This window comes from Crocodylus porosus, unplaced genomic scaffold (genome assembly GCF_001723895.1).
Source record: "Crocodylus porosus isolate Cpor-Errol unplaced genomic scaffold, CroPor_comp1, whole genome shotgun sequence".
NCBI classification, from domain to species: Eukaryota; Metazoa; Chordata; order Crocodylia; family Crocodylidae; genus Crocodylus; species Crocodylus porosus.
In genome coordinates this window covers 2,866,663-2,880,719 of record NW_017728937.1, presented here as the reverse complement: position 1 = coordinate 2,880,719, position 14,057 = coordinate 2,866,663, and the positions used below count along the sequence as shown (strand labels likewise).

The 14,057-nt window shown below is 41.9% G+C and overlaps 1 protein-coding gene across 1 annotated transcript in view; it reads right to left on the bottom strand.

Annotated features, from left to right (window-relative positions):
* LOC109318189 (sodium/hydrogen exchanger 10-like) overlaps positions 1-14,057 on the bottom strand; it is a 206,155-nt gene that overhangs the window by 60,214 nt on the left and 131,884 nt on the right. The window contains exons 20-21 of the mRNA XM_019547271.1: positions 9,624-9,749; positions 6,114-6,212 (exon numbers count right to left, since the gene is read on the bottom strand). Coding sequence (XP_019402816.1) covers positions 6,114-6,212; positions 9,624-9,749 — 225 coding nt within the window. The remainder of the gene's footprint in view (positions 1-6,113; positions 6,213-9,623; positions 9,750-14,057) is intronic.

Here is a 14,057-nt window from a genome sequence, read left to right as displayed (position 1 = left end):
TTATGCTTGAAGATAGGCTATAGATACAGACAGACCTAGATAGGCTAGCAAGTTGGGCAGATCAGAATCTGATGAAGTTCAACGCTGAGAAATGTAAAGTGCTCTAACTTGGGATGAGCAACTCCCAACACACCTACAGACTTGGTGGTACCAGACTTACTAGACCACAAATGAAAGAGACCTAGGGGTAATAATAGACCACGGTATGAATATGAGCTGGCAGTGTGATGCTGTAGCCAGTAGGGCAAATAATACTCTGGCATGCATCAATCGACGCATCTCCAGCAAAACCAAGGAGGTGATTCTTCCATTTGACTCAGCAATGGTGAGACCGCAGCTGGAGTAGTGCGTCTAGTTCTGGGCACTGCACTTTAACAAGGACATGGACAAGCTTGACAGAGGCCAAAGAAGAGGCACTCATATGATCAGAGTCTTACACGGCAAGCCATTCAAGGAAGGGCTGAGGGGTCTGGAACATAAGAAACAAGAGCTTTCCTGTAAGCTTTGAAAATCATAACTGGGCGAGGGGGTGTCTCTGATTGGATTGCTCCTTCTATTAGGTCGCCTTGTTAATAAATGAACCAGTTTAACTTTTTTTTGCAGAGCCCACAAGAGTCAAAGTTGAATTTGAATGCTGGTTGTAGGAATTGTCCCCTTCCCACCCCCCCAATGCTGATGCACTTCCAAAGCCACCCAGCCCATACTGAACCAGAACCAGGTTGTTCAAGACTGTCGCTTGTTAAAGCTGCTGATTTAGATGGTGTTAAAGATGTACTTTAATAAAAGAATAAAGTTGAGACAAGTTAGAGCTACTGATGCTCCCAAACCTGATCTGGTTACTTTGGAGGCAAAACAGGAAACACACTCACATGAAGAGGACAGGAAAGAATAGCCAAAACTGAAAATGTAAATTTTAATTTCTTATTTGAAACTTTGCTGCTAGAGAAATGAGGGAACAGAAAGCTCCATTATCAGACATTCAGACCTTGTAAATTTGTATTAGCATGAGAAGATTTAAGAAACTGTTTACAGTTGCCTTTCATGCTCAGAGCAGTTCTGCAAAAGATGGGATTGCTTTGGCTGGCTAAACCAGCCTCTTCTTAAAGAGAAAATAAAAAGCAAGAAAAGAGCAACAAATATATGGAATAAATGGAAGAGGACACTTGGGAGTGGGTAAAAGCAAGAATCATTAGCCAAAGCCAGGAGAAGTGGCAATACCATAGTGTTCCTTTTGCTGTCTTAGTCCAGATGCATATTAAGAATCAGGATGAAGGTCCAAAAAGAACCAAGCTGGACCAAAGAGTTCTAGATGATTGGAGTGAAAATCATAACAAAACAGCTCACTACTTCCAGTCTGCATATTTTCATTCCTTTGATCCCTCCTGAAGTGTCTTTATAAAGAAAAGTATTTTGAAATACCCTTGAAAGGATTTAATCTATAAATCAAAGTAGCTTAAAAGATTCTCACAATCAAAGTAAGGATTATATACAATATAAATGCAATATTTGCCACTGGGTATTTTGGGTCCAAACAACTACAGTCAAGCCTTCAAAATTTCAGTGAATTACTTCTGTCAATTAATTCAGTATTCTAGGAAGCATCTTATTCAGCCCTCCTGACTTCAAAACATCAATTTTAAGTCATTGCTAACCTGTCCTTTTGATACTCTAGGCCAGGTGGACTCCACCTGCACTCTGTGCAGCAGTCTGCTTGGAACACCAGCACCTGGTCAGAGAAGCCAAAGCCCACACCCTTCTGTAACATTTCATCCTGCTGGGGGGCAGACCCCTGAGATAATAGGTCTGGCCAGCAAATAGATTCCTTCATCACCAGAAAAGGGAGCTGTCAACCACAACCACCTTCTGCTTCTTCTTGGTGGCAGCAGTCCCACTCTTCCCAGTATTTGGGGTGTATGACTTGGCTTCTTTTACCAATAACGCAGGCTCCATTTTTCTTCTGATGCCAAGGCTTCATACATCTTCTGCTTGCTTATAAAAGCAAGGTAGCATGCTAGGAATGGTCTCTAGAATAAGACACTGATTGTGGAATAGCTTTTTAGATGGCCTTAGGAACCTAAAAAAACCCTGTTTTGCTTGCTTAGTTGGCCACAATCCAGCCAGCCTATGAAAGATAAATGGATTTTGAGAGAAGTAGAGAGAAACCTCCTTCTGACTTCCAGCCTCTGCAATTTTCCTGGTCCCTTAACAAAAGAGCACATGTACAGAAACCAAACAGGCACAAATTCCATTACACTTCTGCTTGTAACATGAATCTACTGGACTGTTAGGCATATCTGCCTGCCCACATACACTGCAGGGTGGAGGATGGGCAATGGGCCTGAACCAATAGAGAAAGAATCCCTGCAAACACTGCATCAGGATTGGAATGCAAATGAGAACAGGTTTAACCTTAAACACTTACAATAAACATAAAACTATGATGCAGTGATAATTTACACATTTCATGACCTAGGACAGAGCATAAAAGAAACTTAATGCAGTATGATAACACCAACCTACTTTTGGTCATAAAGCCCTTCTGTGTTCTGGACTGAGACAACTGTTTTGATCATAAAAGCCATTTAACTCCAGTAAAGGCACCTATACACATACAATTAGTCGTGACTAAATTTACTGTGCATTAAGCCAGTGCACAGTAAGTAATGTTTGGCAGGTGTCTACATGTGCAGACTAAATTTAGTGCGAAGTCCCTCCAGCCCTGCCATGTGGCCACTGGGGGGAGATCCAGAGTACGGCCCTAGCTGCCCACACTTGGCAGCCATCTTTAGAAGCCAAAAACTGCTGCCAGCACTTGGCTGCCATTTGGAAACATAGCCCCGCCCTCTGATCCCTGGCCAGCCACTTCCCTGCCCAGGAGCCATGTGCCCAGCACAGAAGCAGCATGCAACAGCTCCATCCTTGTCCTCTGCCTCCCCACATCATGGCAGCTCCAGCCCCTGCCCCTGCCAGCAACACCCAGTGCCCTACTGCTGCACCCCTACCCCTGGCAATAACAATCAGTGCCCCGCACTCCTGCTGGCCATTGTGCTGGCCCTGCTGACCCCAGCAGGCCCCCCTCCATCCAGGGGAGCTGCGCGCCAGCCAGCAGGGGCCAGGGCACTGGGTGCAAAAAGCCCTGGATGACTCCCCCTTCCTGCAGTCCCTGCTCCAACACACCGGCCTCAGCACCCCCCCACCTCCTGGCCAGCCACCAGCACCATTCTCAGGACATGCATGTTTGAAAGAAAAAAGCTTTATTTCCCTCTCAGAGCCCCTCTAATTAATGCCCCTCCTCACACACACACTCCTGTAGCATGTGTATAAACACCCTTGAACTCTGTGGAAGGTCTAGGGCTGCCTCCACTCCTCATACTCTTGCCTAGGCATATATATTGAAGGTCTTGGTGTGATCTATACTGGTCAAAATAATAAAGTAACTTGCAAGCTGGAATGTTTGGACTCTGACCTCTGGGTTCAATTCAGATTCTGGCTTATGGAAAAATGGCACTAGTAAACTATGAATTGGTTAGACTCAGAATTTACATTGCTGCATTATCAGAAACACTGTTCTGAAATACACATTGTATCCAGGAGAAAGATTACACTTTATTATGGCTTCGGAAACCAGCAGGAGAAAGGAGAAAGCAGGGAGTAGGCTTTGCAATTAGAAACAGCTTACTATCTTTCTGTGAAAGCCCCACTGCTGTATCCAACTCAAGACACTCAAGGTGCATATACAGAATGGCTTCACATTGTTTAGTGTCCATGAGACTACCCTCCAAGCTAGCAGTGAAGATGAGAATGTTTTCTATCAACAAGTTGAAGAGACTGTGAAAATTCATAAAAATTAGACAACTATAATACGTGGTGACTTCAATGCAAGAATTGGATATAGTTAATTGGCCTGGTATTCTGGGGAAACATGGAATTGGTAATATGAATTAAAATGGTTAATGACTGTTAGAATTTTGTATAAGTCAAAATTTATGCATTACCAACACCAACTTTACTGGGAAAATCACAAGAAAGACAACATAGAAACATCCAAGATCATGGCCCTGGCAATATTCAGATCTAATACTGACCAGGTGTAACCACCTGAAAGAAATCTTACATATGAGGTCTTATCACAATGCTGATTGTGACACCGACAAAGCCTTAGTCTGCTGCAAAGGCAGAATCAATGTAAAAAAGATTCACTGCACCAAAACCACCAGTCATCCTCAGACAGACATCAGCCAAACTAAAGACATTGAAAAATGCAGACTATTCAGTGAAGACATTGTGAAAGCAAGTTTACCTAACAGCCAAGGCTTGGGAAAACTTAAAAACTAACAGGTGGAATGTTGTAACAGTGTTTGGCAAAAAATGCAAGAAAAATGCAAACTGGTGTGAAGAGCACTCTGAAACCCTTCTACCACTGGTTGAGGGTTAAGAACAAAAGAACAGCGCTAACCAACTATAAGAAATCTCCTAACACAATAACTCTAGAAAATCTGAGAAAGACTCAAAGACAATGCAAAAGGAGGCTAAGAAGTATGCCCAAGATTTTTGGCTGAAACTGTAATGATATTCAGAAAGCAGGTGATAGCTGCGGAAAGCAAGAAGGCATTAAACAAGAAATTGATCCAATTAAGAAGAGAACAGCTCTGCTGAAAGACTTACATGGACATGTCATTACTAATAAAGAAAAATAACTTGAGGGCTGGATTGAACACGATGGAATTTTATACAGCAGTGAGACTAAATTCAAACATGAAGAACTCAAAGGATTACCACAGTTCAAAGTTATGACGGAATTAGACAATGAGCCTACCTTCGAAGATATCCAGAAAGCCATTAAATCAATTCCTGGGAATAAGGCATCTGGCAGTGACTGAAAATCTACAAATGTGCAAACAACTAATTACTTGGAAAGTTTCATGAAGTTATAGTGCTCTCCTGGAAAGATGAAGCAGTACTACAAGATTTCAAAGATGCTCAGTTTGTACAATTATAGAAAAAAAAAAGGGAGATAGAAGCAACTGTGACAACTACAGAAGTATCTCTCTGTTGAGGATCATCTGAAAAATTGTCACGTGCATCATACTTGCTAAAGCCTCTAAGTGTAAGAATCGATCTTGCAAGTCAACATAGTTTTCACACAGCTTGGTCCACCATTGATATATTTTCAGTCAAGCAACAGCAAGAGAAATGTACAGAAAAATGAATGCTGCATATAGCCTTCAATACAGTCAACAGAAAGGGCCTTTTTACTATTTGAAGAAACTGAGTTGTCCCCCGCAAACTGTTGAACATCATTCACTCATTACATCAAAGTATGAAAGCAGCTGAAGTGTATGAAAACAAAGAATCAAGCACCTTTGACATCAACAGGGTGAAACGGGGTGTGTCTTAGCCCCCGTGCTTTTTAACATCTATTTTTCATTCCTGCTTCTTCATGCATTCAAAGACACAATTATGGCAATCAGACTAAATCCTAGTAATCCTGGGATGGGAACCAACTATTAGCTGATTGTCAGGCCCAGCCCTGGGACTGCATCAGAACTGGTTCTAGGCTCCTGTACAGTCCAAGGGTTGGAACCAACAATTGCTGGTCCCAGCCTTGTAACTCCACTGGGGCCAGTTCAAGATTCAGATGTGGTCCAAGGGCTGAGACCAGCAGTCAGTTGACTACTGATCTCAGCACCAGGACCTTGAGCTAGCTCTGGCTACCCCGCCACACATTTATTTTAAGGTGTGATGGAAACCTGCCACACAAACATTATACATCTTTTGTGGAATATTTTTGTGCCAGTTTCTCATTTTGTTGGACCATTAATTCCTTGAACATGTGGCACAGTTATTATTTATGGTGTGATTAACAGGTTAATCACATCTTAATTGAAAGGTTTGCCAGGGGCCTAAAAGCAGGCTCTAAGAGGTCATACTGAGGACTTAATATATTAATCCTATAATGTAGCTGGATTCTACAGTAGAGGGTAAGTCTTTCACTAAAGAAAATAGTCTTACAAAATTTCTTCACAAATGATGAGTGGAGATGATGGAGACCTTTTCCACAGGCTGGACAAGCACCCAAGGATACTTAATTTTGATAAGTAAGTGTAACCTACCTTTGTCATTCCTGAAATAATTAGATGGATTCCTTGTGGCATTTCACCTTCTTCACATATAACATCTCCATAATCATAGCAAAGAAGCCTTGCTTTTTTCTGAAAGTCACAACAATCATAGTCATTGTAAATTGAAATAAACCACTATGTAATATATGGTATGTAGTAGCACATGAAAGACTATACATTCAAACACTACGAAATCAATATCATATTAAGAGATAATAAATATTATGAGATATTTTAAGACTTCATATAATATGTTACTGAGTAGAAGTCTCCATCACTCAAAACAATCAATACAAGTTAATATTGCACTAATAAGTATTACAATGCTATTACTTTCCTTAAAGGAAGCAGCAATGGCATAGGCCAAGACATGAAAAAAAATCCAAATCTGTTTGTGATCATTTAAAAAAAGGTTAAAAAATAATTTCACCTTAACTATGTAAGCTACCAACACTCACTCACTTTCTTTTTTTCGTAGACTTCATTGTACTGGGGAAGGCAGGCATGCTATGGAACCCATGTGCTACGAACCACAGTTACTATAAGGTAAGCAATAATTCCATCTTTTTTGAATGATTTATTATATACATTCTCTTGCTGGTGATTAAAAAGAAGCTGCTGGTTTACTGGAAGATGGACAGTACGAATCCTACTTAAACAATGAATGCAAGACAAACCTACCAAAATGGGCATCCAATCTGGAATCCTTTGCCAAGGAGTAGTAGCTTATAAAAGAATGCACTGGGCTCAAACATGATAAACCTGCTCTACAGATTTCAGAAATAGGTACATACTTCTTTCAGCAGAGACAGTCTCAGTTCTCATGGAATGAACTCTGATGAGACTAAGTGGACCCACCTAGCTAATTTGCATCATGCTCCTACACGCACAGAAATCCATTTAAACAATCTCTAAGCAGATAAAGCCTGACCCTTAACCTTATCAGCAAAAGGCTGTCCTGAATTATTTCATATTGTAGATCTGCCCCAGGTGTAGTGGTTTTAACATGTTTATTCACAATTTGGATGCTGGAATAGAGAATGCCTTGAGCAAATTTGCAGATAACATGAAACTGGGAAGGATGGAAAACACAGTGGAGGATAAGAGTAAACTTCAGGTGAATCTTGACAAACTGGAAAATAGGATTGGAGCCAACAGGATGAAGTTCAACGGAAACAATGCAAGCTGTTAAACCCAGGGAAGAATAATCAAAAGCACATATACAAAAATAGGAGCTGACTGGTTGGGTGACAGTATTGCTAAGAAAAAATCTTGGGTTTTTTGTAGATCATAGATGCAACACGAGTCAGCAATGTGATGTGGTCACAAAAGAAAAAAATGTTATTTTGAGCTGCCTCAACAAGAATATTAATTTAATAAGATATGGGACCACTCTACTCATTACTGGTTAAGCCTCATCTTAAGTATTGTATGCAGTCCTGGGCTCCACATTTTAAGAAGTTAGAGAGAGTTCAGAGATGTGTGACAAAAATGATAAAGCTGTGTAAGGAAAGGTTGAGAGAACTAGTTATATTTAACTTGTCAGAAAGGCAACAAAGAGGGCACATGATAACAGTCTTCAATTACCTGTAAAATATGCCAGATAAAGTGTGCTAACATTGTGCTGACACCTCGCTGTGCATGTTCTTAAGTTAACTGTGGCTCATTTAACTTAAATCTGCTTCATTCCAGGGGCAAGCCTGTCAGGCTATGTGCTCTCCCTGGCCAACTATTGGCAGAGGAGCAGCAACGCGTGTTAGAAGGGCTACATGTGTAAAGGGCTGTGGCATTTCTACTTTGATCTGAGTCAAAACTGGAACCATCAGGATCACCTCAAATAAGACGTCTGTTTACAGCCTGAGAGATTTCTGGTGCATATTCCATGCACGTGGGTTGTATTCCAGTTTGACTTTTTTTCACAAGAAAAAGTAAAACGAAGCTGGACAAGTGAGAGTTAATTTGTTAATGTATGTGGATCATCTGTTATTCATAGAAGAACTAAACTTACTTATTGGGAATTATTTTTTTCTCAGAAAAAAGATAGTACAAGAGTTTCCAAATTTCAGGTGCACTCCTCCAAGGCATGAACCATTCAGAATGTTTCAGTCCCACAACTTAACTCTGGCTCATTAAGCTGCTTAAGCAGATGATGTGCATGCTTTCCCAGCTGATAAGCTATTAAAGCCAGAATATGCATCAACAGTCATATTTTTGGAAGAAAGAAAACAGTGAGGAAGTTTTCCTTAAAGATTTACCCTAACACCTCTCCTTTGGTTCAATCAGTACCAATAAACAGCACCATGGAGAACCAACACTAGGGAAAACCAGTCATGCAAGGACAACATTGTGAAGAGGGATGTTGCAGGAATGAAAGGTGATCATGCAAGGTCAACATGGATGTGTGCTGTACTAGAGGGACAAATGGTTCAAGGATTTATGCAATATGAGAGGGGCTGTCAATATTATCTAACTGATGGCCCCTGTGTTCCCATCAGAGTTCCTGCTGCGAAGAATCTAATCCAGTCTATCAGAACAGGATTCACCTCTGATAAGCACAACAGGTAATGTGCAACCGTGGATCATCTAAGAGCAGTGAAAGCTGGAGCCAAACTAGTAACAGAAAGTGCCAAATCATCTACTAAGGAGAACTCCTGACACAAGGACACAAGGGGTATGTTTACACGTGCATTAATGTGCCATAATTACGGCACATAAAGGTGACTACCTGTAAAAACAGCTACTAACTTAATGTGCGATAATTGGTACTGTGCCGTAGCACTGGTGGATCTTTTTCATGACATTAATGTGCAGTAGACTAATTGTACTGTGCATTAGCACAGCTGTTGCCATTATGTGCTAATATGCAGTAGAATTTGGCTACTGCGCTTTTAGCGTTTCATGTAGATGTGCCCAGTGTCTCCCATGCCATTGACTTATTCCTATCCGTAGAATTGTAGCATGTAAATTAGTTCAAGAAGTGTTATAATTGACCGAGTTACCTCTGATATTACAACAGCTCCAATTAGGAGCGAGGTGAACTATTGAACTGGACCTGTCTATAATTATAACAGTTAGATATGACTGTAATAATTTTGCTTAAGTAGAAACTAATTTCTTCACATAAATGAAAGATTTCAATTATATGGGATTCAAGGAAAATTCAGAGTCTGTTTTACTTTGCTGGAGACTGAGCCTAAGATCATCCAAGTAAAGGTTTAACCAGTGTGTTATTTCTTTTAAAAAAACATTTTAAAATTAATTTTAAGTCCAATTAGCAAGTTTACTTGTAAATTCTCAAAAAAATTAATTCAGTATTCAAACAATAAGTACTTTAAAATTTGGTCAGGATATGATGAATTCTTCATACATAACAGTAGTTTAATTCTTTCAAGGGAAGAACTCAACTGAGCCTTCATTGTGAAGTCAAGACTAACACCTCTATAATATTTTTCTTTGGAAAATAGAACATTATATAGAAATCAAAACCAACTTAAATATTACCTGAATGAATTCAATTTGTTTCTTTTCATTTTCTAACCAACTGATATTTCGTAGAAGTTCCTCTGCAGTGGGTGGTGCAATAGTAGATGGAAGAGTTCCCAGTTGTTTTTTTTTAATGAGAATCATCTGCTCATGAAGAAAAAAACCACTTTTGTGTATTCAAAATTTGTTGAATTCTCTTGTGCAGATAAGCTCTTTACATGGATTATTTCCACTGAACCTCTTATTTCTGTAAGTCTTAATGACACTTGTGTACTAGCACAAACATATTTTATAATTGTGCTGTACTTAGATTCCAGTGCTTCAGATACATATACATGCTTAGTGTTATCCACTGTGAGAAGTTCAGCTGACTTCAATGAGACTACTCAAAACACACACTTATTTTTTGTGGAGCGATAGACCAGTTTGGGCCTTCATGGAAAGCAACTGATATTTTCCACCACTTCACCATTTAAGCGGACTGGCTGATAGTGTGGGGACAGAATAAAGGGAACGACGACTTAAAACATTACAGAATATATCTGACGCAAAATCTGCCAGAACTGTTTTTTCTAAGTCTAGACTGGAGTGTGTATTAATACACCCATTGATCAGTACATACACAAATCATAGAGAGGTATTGCTAACAGTAGGCCTAAGAATGAAGCTAGGTATACCATAGCCATATAGCTTGCACAGAAGTGTTGAAAAATGTTGCCTTTAAGACTTAAAGCACTTACCCAGCATTTACATACAAGCCATCTTTGATACGTTTAGTTTTGTTCTCAGACAAGGGAACTCCTACCCCCCAACTCTTGCCCCATTCCTCACAGCCCGAGGTTTGGGCTATCCAGTGCTCCTGCTAGACAGCACCCAGGACTCATGCCTTGCTTGCCCACCACTAATTATGCTACTCTATCAAAATCACTCAGGATTTAATCCTGCTTCATCCAGGGTCAAAATTGGGATGATTTAGCTCTCGCTTATCACTACAGGTTCATTCATGTATATGAAACAGTTACAGCATAACAGCTGCTGAGAGCTCCTCAGCATCAGCTCCCCATCTCCTTTTGAAGCTGCAAGAAAAGTATATTTCTCCATACCCTTCATTGTGAATAATGAAGAATCCAAAATTATCTCTGAGCAAGTAAAGCTTGCTCTTTAAACCTACCTGGATTAGCTATGAATAACTTAGGGGATGCAACAGAAAGACTGTTTCTGTATGCATCAGAGATAAATCACCTAAGCAAATCTCCTGGATGAAAAATCACTTCCCGTCTGGTTTGGAATGTAGCTTGGAAAAGACAAGTAAGTGTGTAAGGTAAAAATTAGAGACCACTCAAGGAAATAAGCTTAAATGTGTATGGTTAAAAAGGACTTAAAGCTTAGGACTTCCAGGCCACCATGTGGAGTAGCCCTTCTACAGAGGACCTAGACATCAATTTTAAAGAATCAGAAGAGTTAGAATCATAGAATCACAGAAAATTAGGGTTACAAGAGCCCTCAGGAGATCATCTAGTTCAACCCTCTGCTAAAAGCAGGACCATCTCCAACTGTATCATCTCAGCAAAGGCTTTGTCTAGTGTGTTTTTAAAAACCTCCAAGGATAGGAATTCTGCCCATTTCTCTGGTTAACCTGTTCCAGTGCTTTACAGCCTTCCTAATGAGAAAGGTTTTCCTAATACCTAATCTAAATTTCCCTTGCTGCAACTTGAGACTGTTGCTTCCTGTTCTGTTATCTGCTATCACTAAGAACAGTCTAGCTCAGTGTTTCCCAACATTTTCCAGCCCAAGGCACACTTACATTAATACAAATTTTTTCCACGGCACACCTGTTAAGGCATTCCCCATCCTCATACCTATTGTAACTTATTGCCATGGCAAAATTCTGCGGCACACCTGTTCGTTTCTGATGGCATGCTTTTGTGCCGCAGCACACTGGTTGGGAAACACTGGTCTAGCTGCATCCTCTTTGGAACCACCCTTCGGTAATTGAAAGCTGCTATTAAATACTACTTTTCGCTCCTGCACCCTCAGTAAGGTTTCTTCAAAGTATAGCCAGCTCTCTTGGACTCCTCTCCCCCTCCAACTGATCTCCCAGGGGATCCTGCCCATGAGTTACCCAAGTCAAAAAATCTGCTTGGCTGAAGTCCAATGTCCTTGCTCTGTTGCTCTCTATCCTTCCTTTTCTAAGGATCCTGAATTCATTCATCTCATGGTCGCTGCTTCCCAAGTTGCCATCTACTACTACATTCCCCACCAATTCTTCCCTGTTTGTGAGCAGCAAGTTGAGAAGAGCACAGCCCCTAGATGGCCTCTCCAGCATTTGCATGAGGAAGTTGTCCCCAACACTCTCCAAAAACTTCCTGGATTGCTTGTACACTACTGTATTGCTCTCTCAGCAGATGTTAGGGTGATTGAAGTCCCCCATGAGATCAGGTAACTTGCGCTAGTTGTTTGAAGAAAGCCTCATCCACCACATCCTCCTGGTCTAGTGATCTATAGCAGACCCCCACTGTGACATCACCCTTGTTGGTCTCCCTTGTGACTGTAACCCAGATTCTTTGAACAGGCCATACTGGAGTTTCTTGAGTTCCATACTGGAGCTCTAAGCAATTGTATTGCTCTTTTACATAAAATGGAACTCCTCCTACTCTTCTCCCCTACCTGTCCTTCCTGAACAGTTTATACACATCCATGAAAGTGCTCCAGTCATGTGCGCTCCCACCACGTCTCTGTTATTCCACTCACATCATAGTTCTGTGATTGTACGAGGACTTACAATTCTTCCTGCTTGGTCCCCAGGCTCCGCACATTCGTGTATAGATACCTGAGGTAACTAGCCGCTTGCCCTACTTTCTCAGAAAGAATGAAAATGCCTCCCCTGTTGCCCCCTCCTACTTGCACTTCCTCCAAGTCACCCACTTCCTCACTTACCTCAGGCCTTTGGTCTTCCCCCAGCAAACCTAGTTTAAAACCCTCCTCACTAGGTTAGCAAGCCTGTCTATGAAGATGCCCTTCCCTCCCTTTGTTAGGTAGCTCCCATCTCTTCCTATCAATCCTTCTTGGAACAATATCTCATAGTTAAAGAAGCCAAAGACCTGCTGGTAATACCATCTGTGCAGCCATGTATTGATCTGCAGGATGCCCCCGCACCTGCCTGAGCCCTTCTCCTTGACCAGAAGGATTGAGAAGAATATCACCTGAGCCCCCATTCCCTTTACTCTTGCACCCAAAGCTTTGTAGTAATTTTTGATCTGCTTAGGATATCCCCTGGCAGGATTATTGGTGCCCACCTTGATGAGGCAGCACTTGGGTAGTAGTCAGAGGACTAGATGATTCTTGGTAATCCCTCTGTGACATCTCAGATCTGGGCAAGCAGCAGACCTCCCAAGACAACAGGTTCAGCCGGCAGAAGGATGCCTCCATCTCCCACAGAAGGGAGTCTCCAAACACCACTACCACCTGATGTTTCTTCTTGGTGGCATTGGTTTCAATCCTTCCCATCCTGGGGAGGCCTGGTCTATCCTCCTCCACCAATGGAACATGCTTCTCCTCCTCTGTTGCTAGGGCTCCATATCTGTACTCTAGGCAAACTGATGCAAGTAGAGATGAAGATTTTTGCTTGCTGCCAGAGGTCACAAGCTTCCAGCTTCCACCTTTCTGGGAGTCCACGTCTTCTTCTTTCTCTAGCTCTAGCTTTGGCAGCCCTTCCTCCACAGTCCTACAGGTCTCCTTCAGCATCAAATTAATGAAGTCCTCATGGCAAAAGATTTTTTGAAGCCTTGCTGCCTCTTCCTGTACCTCTCTTGCCTGCTCCTTGAGGGACACCAGCAGGAGGCTCTACTCACATCGTGGGCACTCTCCTGCCTGGCCATCACTGGAAGGAACCTGCAAGCTGCAGTTTCCATAGTGCCAAACCAGGCCTGGGTGGAAGCCTCGACAGTGAGTAGTCCTGCTTGGACAGACACCTCACAGGTGCAAGCATTGGCAGCAGCAGTGGGTTTGGCATTGTGACATCCTCCAGCCATTTCCCTGGGTCTCAATCTGCTGCCTCTCTCTTGCTGCCCTTCTTCCAAGCAGACCTTCCCTAGCAAACTCATCTGTAAGCTCCCTGATTTACTGTTCCTGGGCGCCAAAAAGTTCCTTTTACCTTGCTTCCTCTCACCAAGCTTAAAGCCTCCCCATTCAAAGAGGGGAACAGCAAACTGACCTGCAACTGACCAGCGAACTGCTTGCAAACTGGTGCCCCTGTTTGCCTGCTCCCTGGTCACTCAGGGAGTCTCCTTTTATACCATGCTGGTATAAAAGGAGACTCCCTGGCTCTGCCCACTCATTAGGGCTTTTGTCAGGCACAGGTAGACATCACCCAAATCACCCAGCTAGCAACACTCCCAGCTTCAATAGAGCACATGCCCAAAACACACACAGCCCATGAAACAAACACTCAGC